Raw genomic sequence first — 22974 nt, forward strand, 5'->3', positions numbered from 1 at the left:
ACAGTCATGGGGAAGAGACAGAAGAGGGAGAAGTTTAAGAATTCAATTCATCTGTTTCCTGTTGTCTTTCTCATTTACGGTTGTCAGTTTCTGGCAGTGGGTAGCTGTTACGGGGGTGTTGGGTAGGTGTTTGTGTGCCTGGAGCTCCAGTTTTGAAGCTGGTGTCGTGTCTGAGAGATGCTTCCCTCTCAGCCCTCCTGCAGTCAGTGAGGTCTCTGCTTGAAAGGAAACATCTGCAGAACCTGGCCCTGCTGCCTCTGCCCTCTGGCTGTGTTGTACACAACATGACCCATTGTCAACCACACTGAAAGCCCACGTGGAGGTCTCCAGATGGGGAAAACACTAGTGTATAGTGATAAGGCTCCCTTGAGTTGCAGTTTTGTGTGTTCCAGTTCCTCATGTAAGCTTGAGGCTGAGACTCCAAAGCTGCCTTGAGCAGCTGCTTCCCTTGCTGCTCCTTGAGTCCTGACTACTTGTGAGCCCCATCTGAGGCTCTGTGAAAGGTATCCTGGAAAATGATTTTGTCAGAAAACTTATGTTGTTAAACGTGGGTCTGTATTTGCACCTGAAATTTCTGGGGGTTTTATATAAAACTTGAAAAAAACATTGCAAAACTTTGTCCTTTGGGGTTGGAAAAATCCCCTAAAAAGCTCAGAGTTTTTTTGGGCCTAAATGCTGAGAAACATAGAGCTCTGTAAGTCAAGCCTAGGAGAATAATTTAAAACATCTATTCAAACTATTATGTTCAGTAAAGCATTTTTTGTTAATAATAGGCTTTTGACCACAGTTGTATTCTTATTATGGGAGTCATGAGTTGCATAACTTAGTCTGCCTTCATTTTAAATATCCACTTATGTTTGGGGATGTTTGTTGGAGTCGGATTCGCATGAGGGGTAACCACGAGTGGATTTCACTTGGGAGCCTTCCAAATTGCCACGTTTGAGAGGAGAAGCCCTGAGAGGAGCACGGTGGCTTTGTGGCTTGTCAGAGCTGTGGGTGAACAGCCTGCAGGAGTTCATGACTTCTGTGTCTGTGCTTGAGGCTGCTGAGATGGTGGAGAGGGGTCGGCTCTTATGAATGGTCTGACTCGGTTGCTGCAGGACAGCTAATGCTGGCTTTCATACGCAGCTGTTAGCATGCAGCCATGCTCCCCTGCTAGTTTAGTAATTAGCTAATTTGGTAATTTAGAACAGCGAGACTACCCAGTCCTTTGCTGAGGAGGTAAAGCCCCCTCTCGAAGTCATTCTTCACACTTTTGTTGGAGCTGGTCTCATGTTTTGCTCAGAGCTGTCCTCTTTGCAGTAAGTGACAGAGCAATCCATGGTTGCAGCCTGATGTCTCTGTCAGTTAAGGCAAAGCTTTGCCGGGTTACGTCTGCTTTCTGGGAAGAAACTGGGAACATGAAGGGTGGGTTTGTATCTCTTACCTGGGGACACGCGGAGTAGTGGGAAAATTCAACTTGATTTTAGTGTCCCTTTTGCTAAAGCTCTTTCTTGCTCTCAATCTCTGTTTGTGTAGGTGAGGATCGCATTGATATCCTGTCTGAAATTTGGGATCACTACTTTACAGAGACTCTTCCAACACTCCAGGCAATATTCTACCCTGTCCAGGTAATCTCAATTAAAATTCAGTCTTCAGGTGAAGCAATATAACTACAGTGTCTCCTAACAGCGCATCAAAACTTCTGTTTCAGCAGTACTGTTTGTCTGGTGGCTATACAGGCCTCAAAACCTTTAAACTACATCTGGGAGGAAGCAGAGTTTGCCCAAGTCAACGTTAGTTATCTGAGAAGGGCTGCTAAAACCAACCAGGCCTTCTGAGCTGAGTTTATTCCCATCTGTCTATCCACTCTCTGTTCTTAGCTAAGGTTGTACACCGAAATTATCGGACTGTACTTTGTCTAGACTGAAGCTCTGGACCATTTGCAATTGTAAGTTCTTCCATTTTTAAATCTCTGGAGCTCTGTTGGTGCACCTGACAACACTGACAACTTGTATTTAGATTTCTTCCTCTGAACACTAGAACAGAAACCAATATGTCTGACTTGTCCAAACTACTTTTGGAGGGCTTATATCCAAGTTGTGGCTTTTGAAAAGCCTCTTTTTTTTTTTTTTTAATCTTTAATACAGGGGCAAGTAAGCTTCTGGGTAGAGGACAAATGAACAACTTTATGTAAGACCCATTTACACTGGATATTTTACAGCTGATTATTCCATTGGAATTGTTGAGCTGTGTCAGTTTTTCCTGTAGCTTTGGTCAGGGTTTCCATACAAGCAGTCTGAATACCTCCCCAGTCTATTTTGATCTTCTGTCCCATCAGAGGAGAAGCAAAAACGTACTTCATGAGTAGACTGACATACTGAGAAATGCTAGCTGCCTCCTCCTGACTTTTGCCTGTTCCATGAGATGTGCTTTCTGGAGCCTTTTTTTATTTGTTTATATTATTATTTTCCCCTTGTATTGTTTGAAAGGCAGCATGTAAAGCTCAAAGGTTGCCCTTTTTCTCTAATCCTATTAAAGCTGGCATTTCCTAAAAGAGCAAAGGACTTCTGTAAAGACAGACACTAACCTTTTTACTGTGTTTATTTTTATTCTTTCCTTGCTGCAGATGCTTAAAGGTAGGTGTTTGGCAGCTCAGACTGCACAATTATAATATCCTCCATTTTTTTTCTCCTTTTGCAACTAACTCCCAGTCATAGAGTGACCTAATCTATTTATGTAGGGGTTTGTCCGCACTGCAGCTATCCGTGAACTGTAGAAACAGCTGAGCTAACTGTGTGTGATGTCTGCAGATGCTAATAATTCTTCCACTTAACAGAAAAATCTCCTCCGGTGCTATTAAATGTCTCTAATGAGAATCTGAACAAAAACTACTGCACGGTTGGTGCAGCTTTTGGAAGTAGCTTGATGGTGGTGGTGATGAAACCATGACTATGGGATGCTGAGACTCTTTGAAATCTTAACTTTCTTACTGCATCTATGTTGTCACAAAATCTGCATCCAAACTATTTTATAGAAGCTGTAAAGTTAAGGACGTATTGTTATTTTATAAATGAGGAACTGAAAGGTTACAGGCCACATATTTAAAGCTTTGCAAGCATCTAAGTCCTACACAAATGTATGGATTTAAACACCCTAAATAAATACATCTAAGAATCTGACTCAAAGTAAGCTGCCTTAGGCTACAACAAAGGGAATTGCCAGTGCCACGAGAAACTGAATCCTGATTGCTCTTATTCCAGAGCAGTGCCCTGATAACAAGGTTGGCCTTTTCCTACAAATAATAAGAAACTGTATGTGTCTATTTATCTGGTGCATCACCAAATGTAAAAAGAGGTCATCTAGCAAATCCCTTTCACCAAGTTGGAGTTCTCCATGAGCTACTCTGGTAGCTGAGGAAGCCTTTGCGTTGTTGGTTCCCCATCACCTGTGACTCCTTTGTTGTAAATGCCAACGCCAATGTAAACATTTTGTTGTGTCTTCTGTGATCCCAGCAACTCTCCATTCAGAATGAAAGTAAGTCACCCAAACTTGTGAGTCTGTTACCAATGGTAGTAACTAGAAGTAACTTCCTATCTCAGCTAAGTTTAAACCTGAGGCTCAGAGCTGTTGCAGGAATATGACCTTTAAGCAGCCAAGTTGGTTAAATTGCTGTACAGAGGGAAACTATGTAAACAGGTCACTGACTTTTATATAGTTTCAGCTGTTGATGTAACTACCTGGTGTGGAAAAAGAATAGCAAGTCTTGTTTTGTTTGGCACAGTGAGATGTTTGCATTTTGAAATGGGATACGAACTTAATGGGACTGAACTGCATGATATAAATAAAGTGTGCAGCTGCTGAAATACAGTTTAGAGATATGAACCGGTCCTTTCTACACCTTGATGATTCTAAACATGCAGCGATGGTTTAAACAGCAAAGTGCTTTTACTGTGGCCAAGCTGCCTGCCAGACCACTTGCTTTAGGTCATATTTACATATTGATGATGCTGTTAATTATGACATTAAACCCATTATGAATTAATGATTAACTGGTGTTAATTCCTTCCAGCTAAATATTTGCCTCGATGGTTGTGTTATGGAGACTATAAAATGGCTCCAAAAAGGAGCTCAGGGCACAGATTAACAGGCTGGAGAGAACTAGGAAAACTCTTCAGGCTGGAAAGTGCTGGGCAGGGCTGGGAGGAAAATTTCTGTGTTAAGTGGGACAAGAGGAAATCATATGTACGTTAAGCCTTACAGAAGGAAAGACAAACACCAGAATGACCAATGGAGTCCAACAATGTCTAAGTGCGCTAAGAAAAACTACAACGTCTTCATCTGTTAACCCTGCTCACTTGTGTTGTTGATGCTAAAGGCCACAGAACATCTTGTGGTGGAAATTAAATCTGTTGCTTTTATTATCTGTCCATTTTTTAATTTTATTTTTTTTTAATTTTGTTGGTACAAGCAGTCCAATTAGCTTTGTTCTAGCCTAAACCCTAACATCTGCAGTGGACTGCATTCTGGATTTTTGTCTTATCAGCAAGGTCTAAAGTGCAGATGTTGAACAGAAAGAGAATCCAACACAGACCAGAGGTAGGCTTGGCTAAGGAATGTTATGTACCAGCCTCTTTCTTTGCCAAATCTTTTGCAGTTTCTCAGCTCCAATTGTCAAATGTACCAGCTGCATCTGTCTTCAGATGTTTGTGACCAGATCTGCTGTCAGTTGGGTTTCATGAATATGCAGCCTTTTGTTGAAATACAGGTCCCTGTTTGGCTTCACTCCAAATCTAGTGGCACCTCAGATGAGGTGTTACTCCTTTCAGAATTTATGTGGGACAGAGACTGAGTGGGAAGCTACCAGAGAGTGCCAAAAGTCCTCACACCGAGCAGCTGAGGAGCTTCACCACAGCAGCGATGGGCAGGATAGGCCCTTTCTGTCTGTGTGCATGTATGTATTGGTGTGGTGCTCCCATGGCCCTTTACTCACTCTTGGGTTTTTGCCTACTGTGTTTTTCAGGGTCAGGAGTTGACTATCCGTCAGATTGCTCTTCTTGGCTTCAGAGACTTGGTGTTGCTAAAAGTGAAGTTGGAAGAAATTCTTCCTCTGGTCCAGACAAAGCTCCCAGCTTCCATTGTCCAGATGCTGTTGATTCTGCAGGTGGGGAGCCTCTCGTTTTCTTCATCTGACTCCGCTAGTGATTCTTGTCCTCACCTAGCTGAAACAAATCTTGGAATGGAGAATGGGGAAGGCAGAGGGTGTAATGAATGGGAAATTGTATGCTTATTTGGGAATGGTAAACATAGAAATGAGAGCTAAATTTGAATAGTTAATGCCCTGAACTTTCCTGGAAATGGGCAAGGATATTTCTGAGAGGGACAGGTTCTGCTCTTTTGTGTTTGCATTTTCCTTGGTACCTTGTCTCCCCAGCTAGGAACAGTCCCACAACTCTTATTTCCACATCGTCATCTACCAGCTTCTCCGAATGCCTCTTTGTGCCCTAGTTCTCTTGGTTTGTCAGCTTTGTAATGACCCGGTGAGTCTTATTCAAAGTCATGTAAGGGTAACATTGGCTTTTCGTGTTTGAATTTCAGAGTGTCCATGAGCCCACTGGCCCTAGTGAGGGCTACCTACAGCTGGAAGAACTGGTCAAGCAGGTGGTGTCACCGTACTTGGGTTTGTGTGAGGATCACAGCTTCTCTGGTGGCACCTGCTTGCTTGGTAAGATGTGTGTACTATACACGAGCTCTTTCAAACACTCTTATTGGGGTACATATGTCAGCTGATGTGAGGCAGTGCACATCTGCTAGAAAAGGAGACAGTGCATGACTACATGAGAGAGAAAGCAAAGGTTAAAGCACTTCCAAGAAGGTCCTGATTAATATGTTTCTGAATGGTGTGGTTTTTATTTTCCATCAGTGAGTGAACTATAAAGGTCCCACCACTGCCCACACATGCAAAATCTCCCCTCTTTCTGAAGGCAGTTGGGATTTTAAAGCTGCTCTCTCTGGTCCATGCCTGATGTGCTGCCCTCACCCTCTCTTGCTGGTGAGAAATTGCACCCATCCCTTGTCTGCCTGCTCGCTGTTGCTCGCTAACCTGCATTGACTGCCTCAACTCCACCACCCTTCACAGCCAGCTAAATTCTTGTTTACTCATCCTGAGAGATTACTCTATTTTTTTTTTTTTTCATGGAGTCTTTCTTCAATCTGAGGACTCTTTTAAAAAGAAAATCTGTATTTAAATGGTGGATAGATGGGGCTAGGAGAGAGAACTGGCACTGCACTTCAGAAAGGGGGTGCTTACTGTGGAAAACTTTAGACCTGATCCAGGAGCTCTGCTCACAATTATGGTGAGCAAGAAAAGATTGACCAGCTAAGAAATAGTTATGGCAATACTGTTTTGGTAACTATGAAGATTTAAATGGTGCAAGTGAAGAAAGCTTTGGTCCCCCTACTATTTTGCGGCACTTTATAAGCTGTAGCCTCTATCTGGATACACTCATGACAGCCCCAAGTTAGCTGAAGACATGCAGCCTGTCTTGTACTATGCCTCAGTAGCACAGGGTAAAGGATGGTGTTATGGTAGAAGGACTTTTCAGGATTCGGATGGTCTGTGTCAGCTCTTGTAGTTGTTGGGCAAATAAATACAATATCTTTTATACAAGTTAACACGGTTAGACTCTTCAGCATTGAGCTGCAGACCTGATCTGAGGCTAGATCTAGACCACAAACCTCCATAAACATTGAGCAAATTTGTTTGGCTGTTTATGGATGCCTGCATGCTGCTGGGATAGTGTGAAGTGTAGCTGCCTGATTTGTGCTGATGTTCCTAGCCATCCTGGATTTCTGCCAGCTGAACAAAGCACTAGTGTCATGAAACAAAAATTCACATGAACTGGCCTTGTAAAGTTTATGTGCCTCAAAATCATTGTGCTTGCTTTGATTTTAGCTCTGATTTATTTGTGTATATTTCCAGGGTGGCCTTTTGCCCCTGCTCCACCCTGTGCTGAACAGAAGGAAAGAAAAAACTTGTGTTTGCATTACACAGCACTGACAAAAGAGCAGCACCTTTCTGCAGATAATCTTGTCGTTTTCAAAGTGCTCCTGTGGTGGTCATTTCTTTTAATAACTGCCATTTCTCATCAAATTTCTTTCTCTTCCTCTTTCTCTCTTTCTGTCACCTTTGTGCTTTCTCAGAACCAGTTTATTCTCCCACTGGGCAGTCAGTAATGATGAGAATCCCAGTAGGTTCCTTGCCAAACAGTGGCTCTGTAGCAGCTCTTGTGAAACACGCAGTTGGGCGTCAGGTGTGCTTGTGTTCTCTTTGGATGCTGTGGAGTCCAAACTGCCATCTGGACCACAGCCTTCGAGATGCATGGGTGTTGGGGAATGTGACTGAAGAAGGTATCTTGTCATGGCTGCAAATAAACACTAGGCTTCAGCCTTCAAGGCTGCAGTATGTTAAACTTGATTTAAATCGAGAGAGGAGTGCGGCAGGAATAGTTGTGAAAGGGAGCAGAGAAGCTCACAGAAGGGATTCAAAGAAGGCAGCCTTCCTAATCAAACCAACAAATTACGAAGTCAAGATGGAGCATGGGGAAGAATGTTGTATCCCCAAACCCAACACAGATACCAAAGGCAGGTTGAACTGTGCCCACTTTAACCTCTGAGCTCTGTTGTTACCACTGCATTGGCAGAAGCATTGGGGTGTAGTTGCTTCAGTTGGTTTATGTTCCTTTTGCTGTGCTGTGGCACTCTCCTGTTATCCATCCTTCTTGCTTCTTCCATGTAAATAAGCCACAGCCTGCATTGTAAGGATGGAGTATGCTGAATGGATCCAGTTGTCTAAGAAACAATGTTTAAAGTATGAATGGGGAAGAAGATAAAACATTCACCCTATTTCCCCCATGTATTAAACCTAATATTATTGCTGATTTGAGTTTGCCTGCAAAAAATCCCTGAAAAACTGCATGACAGTTCCCTTAGGAGAGCATCTTTTGTGGCCATTGGCAAGGTGCACAACAGTCCCTGAGAGGTGAGATGACTTCCTTTCCTCTAGAAGCCCATGGGAACCCAAAAATTAATGTTTGCATTCTCTGCCAGCTCCTTTGCCTTCTACACCACGATGTGGTTGTGGTTGAACTTCAGTCACGGAGCATGCTGGAGCATAGCTCTGGGCAGCGGGGTTTGGGAGCATTAACCTGAGATTCTTTTCTCTCCAGAGGACTACTCCGAGGAAGATTTTTGAATGAGAAAGCTCCTAGGACAAGACCAGCATGCTTTATGTCAGCACTCAGCTGCTTTGTGCTTCTTTTCCTTTTAGACTTTGTCTACCTGGATGGAGTTCTGTGCATTACTGCTCTTATGGTGACTTGGTACGATGCATACATAGCATTACAGAGGTGAGGCAGTGCCCCACTGCATAATGAGATAAGAGAGAGATAAAGGACAGGTGGCTTGCAGAAAACAAAGCTGGAAGGTATCACACAGTCTGATGCTTCTCGGCCATCGGTTCATAGCTGGACGTTGTGCAAGAGTTGCAGGCTGTTTTAAATTTTACAGGGAACTGTGATTGCTCTATCAAGCAATTAAAGGGGGAAAAGTAAAACAATAAATGTATATTCAGAGGTTAGCTTAATTTTTATCTGACTCTCATCATAAAGGATTTTACCTTTGTTGCACAAAAATCATCTGTGGATATTTTTTCCTCAAGAGTCTGTTGATTGCAGACCTTATATTTGGCACTGGAAGGCATTGCTTAATGTCTTTGCTGCTGTGGGGAGAAAATACCACACGTGGATGCACGTTCTTCCTGATTCATGGGTGTTTTTGCGAGCTCAGCTGCAGTGTGCCTTCTGTGCCCTGGCAGTGTATATGGGTTATGGCGGTTACTTCAGTGTCACGGAGCTCAGGACCTTTGCTTTATTTGTGCACACAGCAGGCAGCACACTACGCCTGTTCCCATGCTGGTGTAGGTCTGGGGGGAAGTGTGTCATCTTCTGCTTTACTGTCCATGTTCCCTTCAATACCAGCAGGTTTTTGCAATCTGCCCGTCCAGATGCTGGTTAGATTTCAAGAGCTGAATGATGTCAGATTTTGAGGCACCGACTCACGCATCAGGTCTGTACAGTCTGCTCCGCAGTGAGTGCGTGTGTGTGCACAGATGCTCACGTGCACGAGTACACACGTGGTGCACAAGCCTCTGAAATGATGAATACAGAGCGGCTGGCTGGAGTGCAAACTGCTGCAGTAGTTGATGGAACAAGGGACACTTGTTGACCATTTTGCCACAGAAGCCAGGGATGTACCAGAAGAGGATGTCAGGACCAATTTTCCAGCGTACGTGCTGGCAGGGTAGCCAGGCTGGGCAGGAGTAATTAAATGTTATTGCTTCCTTCTCTATGCTTGCTCTCAGTGGACTTTAATCTCTCAGGTCATTGGGCTTGGCTGTTTCAGCAGCACTAAAAGTTTACATGCAAACTGGCATTTTTTTCTCACGGGAATATTTTTGTTTATTAGGTGAACATCAGGCCATGATCATGATTTTTCTTTTTCCTGTGTATCCCAGCTTTTTGGGAAGTGTTGCAAGCTGTCTCTGTTTAAATGAAGCATGTTTTCATTTTTAAATTTGCTGTTTAGGAACAGAGAAGAGCAAAGATTTTGCCTTTGCCTGCAAAACCTTCAGCGATGGAGTCTGGAGAATTGGCAGCTTTGTGCGTGGCTCAGTTCAGCTTAATCTCCTCAGGCCTCTCTCTCTAGCCAAGAGACCTCTGCATAGCTGAAGCCAAGGCAGGACAGACATAATGTAAACGTTAATTTGTGGAATGGGGCATTGTGATGAACACAACCTCAAGAAGCTACTGGCCTCCCTTTATCCTCTCAGCCACAGAGCTGAGCAGGTCTTAAAGGTGGCTGAGTTCCTAACTGAGACATGAGAGGGGCACCTAAGTGCATTTAGGAATCTCGGCCTGGATCAATCCCATTACAAGTAAATCACTGCCCCTACCGCTGCCTGCTCTCTTCTGGCATCAGTACCTTACTTAATTCACAGCAGTTAGAAATGAAACAGCCCTAAAAACTACTGGGGAAGCTGGAGAACCAGCCAATGACTCCTGTGTTACCTGAGTCTCGTCTATGTCAGAGCAACTTTTTGTGACCCAGGCGCGGGCAGCAGCAGAACACAAGTGCTGTGCGCGGGGTTTGGCAGTGCCGGTGCTCAAAACCTTGTTTGTGCATACTCTTAAGGGCAGAATGAACCATCTTAATGAACGCATTACTGAGAGCAGCGGGGTGAAGTGTTGTCATCGCCTGGCTGCTGCCAGTGGTGGGGTTTTGGCTGCTCAGCCATTCTTCTTTGTAACAATATCAAGCTTGTTTTCTGCCTTTCTTACTGATGCAAGCTTCCAAAACTGTTTCATAACCTTCAGCGATGAGCGCTCTGCTTTGAATTTTGTTACTGTCTCTTACGCTTTGTGGTCTTGGGGGAAGTATTGTACACAGTCTGAAAGGCTTCTGACTTCAGGAAATGAGACCCTGTGCTTCAAGGAAGTTGGTGAGGTACACAGACAGGCTGGGAATAGCTGTGTCAGCTGCCCTGGGGACAGATCACATGAGGTGTTTACCACACCACAGCGATGCTGCATGGCGGTGGAAGACAGGAGGTGAGAAGTGATGCTGTCTGATTAAACCTGCCAGGGGACCCAAGGCAAAAACCCAGGTGCCAGCTTTTCTTAAAATTTTCAGTGTCAGAACTGAAATGGCGCCCGTGAAGCGGGGCTGGGGACCGTGCCTGGGACTCAAGTTTTAAACTCAAGACTCATGACTCATTTGTCCCCCTGAACAGTCTGTCCCCCCAGACTGTTGTGCTGTGCACTGTGTTAGGTGTTTTCAGTGTCTAGCCCCAAATGCAGGCGTGTTTCAGAAGTGGATGAAATGTTCTTTTCCTTGCATGATCTTTAAAAAAAATACAGTGGGATGGTGCTACCAGCACAGCCTTTCCAAGCAGCCAGAGAGGCAATGCAATGTTGGCGTCGGGAACATCGTGTTGACACCAGCTGATGGCATCTCCTGAGAGAAATTTTCCAGATAAAAGGATGGCGAGTCAGGTCCTCACCAAATGTTTCTCTGAGAACTTGTGGCACTTAAATGCCGCTGATTTTAGAGAACTTGCACATGAGAGCTTCTGCTCTGTCCTCACCCGCTCTGTACGTAAGAGGACAATCAGGAAGCTGAAGAAGGCTCCTTTGCTGCACCCATTGCTTTTTGGCTTGCTTCTCTTGCAGGCAGCAGCTCTGCTGCCTGGCAGTGGAGTGGGAGGTGTTTCCTTACTGCAGGAGAGGCAGATCTCCTTTCCAAACCCCTGGCAGGATGAACTGCAGAGCATCTGAACAGTGGCACCAGGATGGGAAACTCAGCGTGGCTGCAAGCTGAGCCCTCTCTGTTCCCTGTGGCCAGCCTAGCAGTTCAGACAAGGCTTTGCCTGTGCCCTACTGATCATTCCTGCTTCCTTCTTCTCTTCCAGAGAGACGGTACTCCAGATCCCGTCCTAAGGCTGGTGCACTGAATTATTCGTCTCACCTGGTGACGAGTCGGCAGCCCAGCGAGATGGCCCTGACGCCGCTGACAGAGCAGGAGGGGGAGGCTTATCTGGAGAAATGTGGCAGCATCCGGCGCCACACCGTTGCCAACGCTCACTCGGATATTCAGCTCCTGGCGATGGCCTCCATGATGCACACAGGGATGGTGATCGAGGAGTCAGACAGTAACGACAAATGCCTCCTCCTGCAGCCCAGCTTCAGCCACAGGCAGTGCTCCAGCGAGCCCAGTATTGCTGACGGGCCAGAGGGAGTCATGGCCGCAGGTAGGCAGGACTCTGCAGAGCTGAACTGCACGTCGGTCAGCTAGAAGAAGCCTTGTTGAGGAGAGGAGAACTGTATGCACTAAGCTGGACAAACTGCCTTGTCGTCCCCGCTGGGAAAAGAGGAAAACTCATGTTTTGCTCCAGTCATTGAAATGGCCTTGTGGGACCTAATGTCTCTTTGGGAATGCTAGATTTGTTTTTCTTTTCTGTTTGTGATCGTTGTTGATAGAGGTACCAGCCTGCTCCCAAACGAGCACTGAGGGCTGCAAAGTTGAACATTGCAGTCTACTTTATATAAGCTTTCGTTCTGTACCAGCCCAAACCTTCTGGTCTCAGGTTTCCTTCTGTTTCCTTGGTATGATATAAATTAGCCTCTTTCTGCTTTTCTCTGTCTTTCCCGGTTTCATGCTACTTGTTTGCTCTTTGCTCCTGCAGTAGAAAGCCCTGTGCTGAATGTTCTGGCTGCTTCTGGCACTGGAGTGGGAATGGCTGAGGACTGCATTTTTTTCTTTTTAAGTTGAACTCAGGGGTGAAACCACTTGTCTTGCAGAAAGGTCTGCTCAGGTGGCTTGTGAGAGATCCTTTGGATCCTTTGCTTGCCTCCCATGGGTGTGGGTTTCAAGTCCAAATCTGAAGAAACCAGATTTTTCCCCCCCCGTACCTGAACAGAAGTGAATATACGTGGCATCTCAGACAAGCACTTCAAGTGTACTTTATTTAGTTCCAGTAATGGTGGTGTAAATTGGGTGCAGAGGAGGGAGGTGTAAATTAGGGACAAAATGCAGTCCTGAGCATCCTGGCACTTGGCATTAATTTTCTCTCAAATTTTTGGCAGTGGTAGGGCTGCAATGAAAGGAGAAACCTAAGTGGATCCCTCCAGAAAGGCAATGCTCAGCAGTGTCTGCGCTTCTGTTGTGAGAGAGAACTGAAGGTTCTCCAGGCTGGGCCATCCCCATTCCAGCCCAGGAGGTGACATACAGGATTTCATCCTTGGGCTGCGCTGGTACTCCCTGCACGTGCAGATTTTGTGAGACCAAGACAACCAGCTGGGTGCAGGAAGGAGCCTGTCTCTGTAGTACATTCGTGAAGTGCTTCTGACCTCCAGTGGTATCTGGTTCAGTGCAGCGTTTCTCTTAAGGTAAAGCAAGGGCTGTTTGCAGCCTTTGTTTCTGTTTTTATTCTGAAGATCAGGAGTGGGTCCAGCTTGCCAGTGTCTTTGTGTGCCAGGTGCTGCAGCCCACAGTGCTTGCTTTGTAGCCCCACTCGGCACTCAAACGCTGCTTCTATGGGAACAGACCCGATCTGTTCGAGCAGTCCCCTGGGATGCTCTGCTGATGTCTTGCTAAGCAGATTTGCAAGTGTAATTACAGGCTTAGAGGTGAACTGAAATGCTGCCTTAAATGTCAAATCCCATTAAAAAATATGGGTATAACACCACTGCCACTAGAATCCAGTCCCTGTGGTACTGACTGCAAATAAATCTATCCTGACAAGGAAACAGAAGGTTAGGATGAGAGCCTTCAGGACGTTTCTTTTTCGCACGCTATGACATCAGTTAGAGTTTGCCCTGCTGCTGTTGGGCATTAAGCACCCTTTGCTGCACTGAGAGTACAGCTCAGACCTGTCAGGAACTGGCCTTAGGAGCACATGCAGCAAAACACAAGCAGACGATTATTTTGTAACAAAGCATCTGAAATAGCAAAGCATCGCTGAGCATCAGCTCACGCTGATAAATAAGGGTGTTGCTTTGCTTCCTGTGGTTTGCAAGCCTTGAAATACTTGAAGAGGCCTCCATTTTCTTGCAGTCACCTACGGCACCCTCGCTACTGGCCTTTGTGGAAATGCAGCGCTCTGATCGCCAGCTGTGCCTACGTGCTGAAGGACAGAGATTTAGCCGAGCTGCCTGCCTCCTAGGAGGAGCGCACACAGTCCGGGGGGCAGGAAGACATGGCTGTAAGCAGTCTTTCCTTTAGGGGGATTCTAGGTGAAACTGCCTTCCTATTCCTAAATTGGACTGATCAGGCCAACTTACTTGATGCTGCCTGCCCCTGGCCGTGGGTTGTGGTGGAACTGCAGAATGCCCGTGGTGGCAGCCGAGCCCAGCAGACCATGCTGGTCTCACCTTGCATGGTCCTTCCAGCACGGGGCAGGTGGTGGCATCCTGCTCAAAAGGAATTTATTTGGCTACTTCCAGCCTTCTCTGAGCTGTGGTGGGGCACGTGGGGCAGTGGTATCCTCGCAGCATTTCAGTTCATTCTTACAAATGCTTGTCTTCTCTTTTCTTCTCCTCTCACTCCCCTTCTGTAAATACCCAAACCATTTGGATAAGTGAGCAGCGCCCTCTTTTATGATGAAAATAAGAATGATTTATTTATTTCCTGACATACTCTTGGATCATCTCTAGGGCTAATAGGAATCCAGTCCTGGTTTTAACTTGAATTTCTTTTATTTTACATGTATGTATAATTTGAGTTATTTTGATTTTGTACCTGTTATTTTGCAAAAATTTGCACCAAGCCACTCTGAATCGTGCACTTCCCCAGTTGTTTTGATTTTTAGGGAAAATTAAAGCTGGTGGCTTTCCTTTGTAAATTGAAGTAAACAAAACTTGTTCTGTAAACAACACTGAGGGTCTGGTCGTGAGCACCGCTTCTACAGGCGCGTGGGAGGCACAAGCCTCTGCCAGCACCTACCTGTTACCAGCAGACTGGGTGCACCTGGAAGCCTTTGGAAAGGCTGCCGTGATGGTGGCAGGAGGCTGGCACCAAAGGACCACTGGGGAAGACTGGGGGGCAGCTCGACGTCCTGCGCTCCACTAAGGATGTTCGCAGTCTGCTGAGGCCAAGCCCCTGGCAGCAAAGAGCAGAGACTGCCCCTGGGTGAGTGCAGCACGAGAAAAACTTTCATTTTGCATATGGGTATCTGGTCTGGCATTGCACCTCCTCTCAGCTCACTGTGTTGCACAGCCACGGCAAGGGTGCAGGGCGGATCTTTGCTATCCTGTGTTCGTCCACTTTAGAAAACCTCCTGAATAAGCTGTCAGGATGGGGAGAAGGGATTTCTCTCACCACTTCCAAAAGCCTGTGTGTTACTTTCTAATTAGATATGTATCTAGATTAAGTTACTTCCCACCTCACTGAATCTTCCTTTTGTCAGTGTTAGACCCTGCTGCCTTCTCTTTCTAAGGTAAGTGATTCACTCTCTAAGTCCATGAGACTCTGTCATACACGTACTGAGAGGACCTCAGCAGAAGGCTGTTCCCAATATAACCAGCCTCTCCCCCTGCATGCCTGACATGCAAGCAGCACGGTTTATTGCCATCAAGCAGAGCTTCTTCAGCCCCCAGCTGTTTGGGCAGCAATGTCTGAGCCACAGGCTGCCATTTCCTGTACAAACAAGCCCCAGTGCCCACCTAGGGCTGTGAACAGCAGAGCAGGTGAGCCACGAGCCAGCCCCTTCCCCACAGACTCATGAATCCTCCATGTGTTTTGGTGAGCAGCTTGTTTCAACAATGTTTGGGGGAAGATGGGAACGTACACGTTCCCATGAGCCTGCCCTTTGTGGCAAACCACCCTGTTGTGAGAGAGATGTGCGCCTTGTACCAAGGCTGGGGGCTCAGCCCACAGCTGGCTGCCTTCTCTCTCACAAACACCAACCTCCATAGGAATGTCGTTGTGAATTGTGCTCTTTATTTAAAGTGGCTGCCGGTCCTTCCTTGCCTATAGAATATACCCAAAGATACCTTGAGCATCTGTGTGAGCTACATCCAGTCGCTGTTCCCAGCTAAGAAAGTGCGCTGTATAATTGTTGTGTCAGGTTACTTCTCCCCGGTATGTAAGTTAAACCCCTCCAGGGGATGCAGCCTGCCCCCAGGCACTTCTCCAGGTCTGGTGAGAGCTGTCCCAAGCACAGGAGTGGTATCTCAGGATGTATGACTAGTTTGGGCTGTGTTTGTCAAGTCCAAATGATAAAAAGAAATAGCAATTACAGTGAGGAAATAAGTGAATTGAAAATTGTTGTCAGTCGACAGTTTTTAGATGCATATAGTCAACACCCTCTCTGGGCCACAAATATGGGTGTGTGTGTGTGCAGGAGCCACCTCCACATATGGGAGGATGTACTGGGAGAGGGCAAGGAAGAAGAAGAAACACATTCAGGCAAAGGAAATAGAGGGCTGGATTAATTTTTTCACAGAGAACTGGCATAGCACAAGGTGACGTAGAATTACTGTTTGGTCATCAGACTTTTTAATCAGCAAAAGGAAAGCAAACCTCTTAAAAAGACCAAAACAAAACAATATCTTAGGGTCTCATCTACCCTGAACTCATACCACAATATAGAGCAGCTTTGCAGTAGCTATAAATTGTAGCAATATTCAGGGAGCTGCTCTTTAAAGTGTCTGTCATTAGGCTTCAGAGCTAACTCCCACTTATGCCAAGAGCCAGTTCATAATTCTTGCGGAATAATTATTATGGACTGTATAGCAACAACCTCTGTTACATTGGCAAATTGACTGGAGTCACGGAATCATTCTTTCTGAGTTAAATATTTATGAAGACAGCTGCATTGGCTCACACCCAGAAGTTTGCTGCAGTTGCTATTATCATTGGAAAAAAAAAAAAACACATTTTTTTTCTTTAAACCTGAGAACATGAGTTCTGCGAGGATTGCTTGGGCTCCTCAAAGAGTAGACAGGCTGGTTATGAGATGCTCAGGGTTAAAGTCAGTGATGCAGCAGGACTAGCTGGAAAGTAATGGAGTTTATGTATATTAAATGTCAGTGAGAAACCACAAGATTGGTGCCATACGTCCTCTTCACTGTACGACTCTTAGAATGATTTATAACCATCATTGGTAAGCAAGCCCCCTTTTCCACTGTGGATTTTTAATCCACTTCACACTAAACAGCTATTGACTAACATATATTGATGGTTCTTGGAGTAGAAACAAGAAGTCCTCCCTTCACTCTTGTGTGTTTCAGAGGGGCAGTTTCACTATTACAAGAGCTATCTGCTGCCTTTCTTCAGGTTCATCTCAGCTCAATGAATTATCGTTTATCTGCTGTGTGGTTGCAAATGAAAAGGTGGGAGAGGCTGTTGTGAAGGAGGGAATTGATGGCATGTGTACCTGGAAAGCTCCTGCATAAGCAGATTTGGGTCTGAGTCCTCCTGGGTGTTACCAGGTTGAATGAGGAAGGTCCAGGTCATGAATGAAGATGGGGGGGGGGGGGGGGGAAGGACCGTGTGTGTGTGCAAAAAGTCCACCTTAATTGGTATATGCACTGTGTTTATGAGAAATACCCTACTCTAATCCTGTTTTTTGCCTTGGTGGGGATGGGAGGATGGGAAGGGAGCTCAAATGAGGATCTGGGACTTTTAATCTTGGGGATTCAAAATGACTCTCCTTTACAAATTTGTGGTAGTGCTGGGTAGAGGAAAGAGGAGGGGGGATTTCTTGTGGTTTTCCCCTGTCCTCAGTTTCTTCTCAAAAGATAGCAGGGGGCAGCTATTACATGCTGAGCAACGCATTTTTTGATAGCTCTTAGGAGATGGAGCTCCTCCATGCTGTGCAGCCTGGTGCTGCCTATCAATATCTTCTGAGGCCCTTAAACGCAAGGTGTCTTTCTCCCTGAAACCTGGCGGCAGGCTGGAGGGGCAGAGATGGATGCCCAGGTCCTGAGCACAGACCAGCTGGAGCTGCTGCCCAGGGCTGCTGGGGCTGTGACACTGGGAGGTAAGGTCCCCAGCAGCTCTGCTTGTGGCAGGCTGAAGGGGTTGTGCAAACACAGACGTGAGGTTTTGAGGCTGTACTGCGATAAATAATTATGTTGTGGCTTGGTAAGCTTCCCCAGAGGCTATTGAGCTGGCAGCAATGCACTGGGATGACAGTAGGTCACACAGTGCTGCTGCTGCTGCCCGATTCCTTCCCACCCCATACTTTGCTGTTGCCCAAAATCCCATCCCCTGCAGCATGCAGCCTCTCACCTTCCCCTTTGTCCCCTCCTGGCTTATTGAACTGCACAAGCTGGCCTGACCAAGGCCCCCAGAGAAACAGAAAAGCCCATCTTCATAAGCTTATTCCTTTGTCTTTCCATGATGCTTAAGCTAATTCACTGGCTGCCCGCATCATTATTGCCATCCTCCTTTGCTCCTGGTGTACAATGTGGAGCGGAAATTGGTTAAGATCTGCCCCCTCTTTGTCTCTCCTTTTTTTTCCCCAACCAGTTGTCATCATCAGGCTCACCTGCAGAGAGTGATGCCTTCAGAGGGCAACAGCAGCCCTCTGCCCATACCTCTGTCTTGGTGGAGGTTGTGAAAACTCAGCTCCATGTTCACGAGCTGCAAGGGTGCGTGCAGCAGCAGGCGCTCCTGTCTGCTATGGCTGTGGAGGTGGCTGTTTTGGGGGAGGAGAGCGCCCACAGGCCAAGCCTCCCAGTGCTCAATGCCACAGGCAGTCTCTGAGGCAAAAGCGAGGTGATATGCAGGAGATCACATTTTTGGGTTAGCCACAGCTGTGCCTGTAGTCAGTACGTCCTTGCAAATCGCCTCCTGTCCCCCACCTTCCTGGTCCTGCCACTAATGCTGACATCTCGGGTTTGCTTCAGACATGGGTAATTGATAGCAAAACCTGCAACACTGTTAGAAAGCTGCCAGTGAGAAATGTACCATGAAAGACTTGGATGGGAGAGGCCTATTATTTAGGTCACTGGACAGCAGGGGGATGCTGTTGTGAGAGGAAATTACCCATTTGCCCTCTCAGGGATTCAGCATGCAGGGTACACAAGGGTACCTCATGGCCTTGAAGGGAAGAAGCAAATGGAGGGGTAAACCAACTGTAACAGATTGGCTGAAGGGCAATTGGTGGAGCTCAGCAGCAGGCACAGGGTAGCTCTGCAGGCTGAAGGCCACACAACAGAGGGGAAACCCCTGTTCCTGCCTTGCTTCGTGTCAGAACTGCTCATCCAGAGCTGTCCCTTCCTGTGCCTCCCACCACAGCTCAGGGATGAGCTGTGGCCTTGGGGCCTGGTCTGAGAAACAGCATCTGGGAAACTAGACAAGGAAATGGGTTAGGAAATTCATCAACTGAAAATCTGGGAGAACGAACACTCCCCCACAGCCCCAGGCTGCGGCCGTGCAGGAGATCCAGGGCTGGGGATGGGTTTTGCACGTTTGTGACAGCGAAGGTGTGCTGGTGCCTGCACCTCGCTGCTGCTGGATCAAACAGGACAGGAAAGGGGCCTGGCCTCCTGGCCTTTTTTTTTTTTTTTTTTTTTCCACAGCCCAAAGAGATGCTGCTTGTTGGAGGGGATGGGGGTTAAAAAAAAACCACAACCGTGTGATTTTTGTCTGTGGAAAAACTCAACTCAGTAAAGACATTCTGCCCAGGCAAAAATAAAAATCTCCCTGCTGGGCGCCAGCGTGTCCTGTCAGGAGATGGGGTGTGATGGTGGCTGGCGGGCCGAGGGGAGCCGTGCGTGCCTGCGGGGCAGGCCGGCCGTGGTGTAGTGACACGTCGGGCATGTGGCCTTGTAGCGCCAGCTCAAGTCGATCAGCGCTGCGAGCTGAGGCAGGCCAAAAGGGCTGGCAGTTGTATCTTCAGTGCAACATTATATTGTCAGCTCTCAGCTGATGAGAAAGATTTGGCATGATGGGCCCCAGGCTGTGAAAAGCTGTTGCAACTGAGACCAAACTAAAATACTTCACATCTCAGACCTTGAGGCCTAAATGAGAGGGGAAATATATCCATACCATCTTTCTGGGCTATTTAGAGAAATTGTGACAAATTAGACAATGACCAAGCCCTTTCTATTCTGGAAATGACTTGCACGAAAATGATTTCTTTTGTCAGGGAAGTTTTAGGTGTTTTTAAATAAGGCCTGCTTAAGCAGTCTTCTGAAGAGACATATTCAGTGTGAATTACGGTGGTCAAGACACACCGAGGGCAGAATACTTCACTGGTAATGTGTGTTTTCTCCTCAGCATCAACTGGATCTATTGATGTTTTGGTGTGTTGGAAGACCCCCCAGCTCTGAATTTGTTAGAAATTGTCTGTCATGCTGTCTGCAGGAACAGCAGGATGGGTGTAGGTTACATGCTTATGGTTTTGCAGGCTACATCCTGCTAGATCCTGGAGAAAATTGTTCATGAGCTGGGATTCTCTGTCCTGTGACAAGTACTTGTGTTTTGGCAGTGAACTTTGCAGGTCAGCACACCTTCTTTCTGAAAAGGCCGCATTACTTTGACTCTTTGTTAGCATTCACAGACTTTCAGGAGTTGAATTTAACTTTGCAGTAGGAATCCTAGACCAAAATGGGTGCAAAGGTAGTAGTAAATTGACAAAAACTTTTCAGGAGTAACTGAGAGAGAGGGTGAGGTCTGGACACCCTGTACATTGCTCCATTCCTTGAGGTGGTCTCTGTAAATGGCATCATCCTCACTTCATGCGGCCTGGTGGTGCTTTATTCAGCTATCTTTTCAAGGAGCAACAAGCTTTGTCCAGTGATGATGATTAAAATTAAGAGAGAAAATTTAGGCACAGGATCTTTGAAATACATTTTGATACCCTCCAGCAGTCTGACTCCATAATTCCAGTGAAGCACTTCACTGCAGATGCTGGAAAAGAATCAAGAGGTCTCAGCCCTGTTTTACCTTCTCTGATTCAGGTAGGGATGTGTGATGGCGTGGGACACACAGATCTGGCTCAGAGGGACAGACCTGGGGATGATCAGTGCCTACGGTTGGACTGAGAATATTGTTAGGATCAGAAACAGGCAGAAGTTACGGTATGGTTCCTTTGCATTCACATGCTTGCTTCTATTGCAGTCTGAAATGGTTCTGGTCTTCCTGCCGCAAATCAGCTCATCTGTGAGGAAAGGCAGAACCCAATTTGATTTTTAAAACCTATTTAAGAGCAGCTAAATCTTTCCTGTCAAAGGCACCATTTTCTTGTACTGTCTCGAGTCAAATTTTAAATATTTATTCACTTTTTTTTTTTTTAATCTGGATGTATGAGGACAGGCATATGCCTATACAAAGAGTATTGGCATGAAGAATCCACAACTTTAGCCCAAGGAGCTGTTTCTAGGAGGTGAATCATACCGGAGGCACTTACTGAAGTAAGTCTGAACTTCACTTTATGTGAAGTTTATTGTACCTGGTGTAATACGGAAACTGGGAGAACTTGTGTGTGCCACTATTCCTTAGCAGTAGCTTGGTTGCTTGATGCAGTGCTGGCAAAGTCATGATTCATGTAGCTGGTACTACCCCTTTCTTAAAAGCATCAACAGAAACAAAGGTAAATCTTAGATGAAACAATAGAATGCATGCATGACTGAATACCAACATGGAAATTACAAGTCTAAGCTATAGCACACTGTTCTAGGGCTTGACAAGTCACACTCACTGACTTCATGTTTAAGAACAGAACAAATTGTAGGCACCCTGGTGCCCTCACACCCACTGCTACGGAGCTGGTGCTGGCAGTCACAGAGAGGGATGTTTTGTTCTGAAGGCAGAAAGGAAAACCAAGAAGGAACCAACATGAGTGCAGCAGAACTGCCAGGACTCTGCAAAAACCACCCTTCTCTGCAAATCAGCTGAGATGAGGTAAGGTTTCTCTTGTTGCCTTATTATTTTTTTAAGCACATTAAATAGCAAGCAAGTTGCATGGAAATTGGTTTCTGTACAGAGGGATAAGGAAACAAAAATTTTTTGGACAGTTCATCAGAAGGTATTTAGTGAGCTAGCACTTCTACTTTTAATAAGGTGAGAGAATGCAGGTTTTTTTTTTCCAAAACTGTCACTACCCAACTGCTAAAACACTGCTCCAATTAAACATTGCCTTCCTGGAGCCTTTGACCTTTCATTTTTAAATAAGACTCTCAAAAAAAGCCACCAGAAAATATACGTATGGCCTATTAATTCATTTAATTACAGGCCTGCATCTGCCAGCTCTGGCTGAGCTAGGTCAACCCAGCTGGTAGCTCAGAGAAAAACTATCAACCAGTCTCAAGGATCTTTAGGAATTTGAGTAGACCAGGGCTTTCCTGTGCTGCAGCTCTTGAAGAATGGCTGAGGAGAGGGTTGTGTGCCAACCTAAATAATTATCCATGGTCACATTAGCAAGCAGCTCACTCTCAGCTGCAGTTAAGATCTGGTCGTGACAAAAGAGCAGGAAAGCAGCAGCTCCAGCTGTCCTCCTCCACTAAAACAAAATCACTGATCTCAGGAACCTTCACAGGCTGCATTGGCTCAGATGAGTCAGAGCACAAACTGAAAGGAAAAGGTAGCTCATGCGTTGGAGTTTAGACTAAAGCTACCAGGGAAATGATTTTCCTCTTTCACTGCCTCCTCCTCTCAGTTTGAAAAATTTCCCCATTCCATCCGAAAGGGGGGAAAAAAAAACACCTGACAACCTAAACCTTTTAGAGTTGCAAATCCCAAGTGCTTCTTTGAATGGAACAAATGGGTTCAGTCACAATCCCCAAAAAACTAGACAGGGGAGTAGGGCTCCAGGTTTTCAGCAAAAAAAAAAAAAAAAAAAGCTTCACAGTGCTGTATTATCTGCTGTCTTTATCTGTCCCTCCCACCCCCTCCATCACAAAGCAGGAAGGTAAATTCATTTAGGCAATACTGTGTATTTTTCCCAAATGGAGAAAAAGTGCAGTCTTCTAGAGGGAATGAGAAGCCATGGTAATAATGGTTCTGCTTGGAATAAACATTAGTTAGGGTGGACTCAGGCAATGATTACTACATTAGAATCCCTTTCTGCTTCCTTGCAGGCACGGGGAAAAGAAGAGACAGTTTTTTATTTTTATTGTTACTTGTGAACTGGAAGAGACAGCAGTAAGCAAAAAATCTTCACACATTCTGAGACCTGACAAGCTTATAGGAACTGTTAAATAGTTACCTGTTTCACAGGAATGTATTTTTATCAGATAAGTGAGGTTTAATATATACATATAGTTTTAATATTAAAGCCAGTGAAGAAAAAAAGACATGAGGACCACAGATCCTGGAATTTTGTGTTCTAGGTCACAAAAACTCAAATCGTGAATGGGGGTGGTGGCACCAGAACCCACTCTGTCCAGGACAGACTGACTTTGTCCTTCCAAGTAGAACTGACAAAGG

General features: G+C 45.8%; 1 protein-coding gene across 2 annotated transcripts in view; it reads left to right on the forward strand.

Annotated features, from left to right (window-relative positions):
* Positions 1 to 20960, forward strand: part of PRR5L (proline rich 5 like) — a 102689-nt gene extending 81729 nt beyond the window's left edge. For both annotated transcript variants that reach the window (XM_040557258.1, XM_040557257.1), the window contains 4 exons: positions 1519 to 1610; positions 5003 to 5143; positions 5578 to 5704; positions 11507 to 20960. In XM_040557258.1, the coding sequence (XP_040413192.1) occupies positions 1519 to 1610; positions 5003 to 5143; positions 5578 to 5704; positions 11507 to 11889 (743 nt within the window). In that variant the 3' untranslated portion in view covers positions 11890 to 20960. The remainder of the gene's footprint in view (positions 1 to 1518; positions 1611 to 5002; positions 5144 to 5577; positions 5705 to 11506) is intronic.
* Positions 20961 to 22974: the final 2014 nt, after the last annotated feature.

The sequence above is a fragment of the Cygnus olor genome, chromosome 5, assembly GCF_009769625.2.
Source record: "Cygnus olor isolate bCygOlo1 chromosome 5, bCygOlo1.pri.v2, whole genome shotgun sequence".
In the NCBI taxonomy this organism is placed as follows: domain Eukaryota; kingdom Metazoa; phylum Chordata; class Aves; order Anseriformes; family Anatidae; genus Cygnus; species Cygnus olor.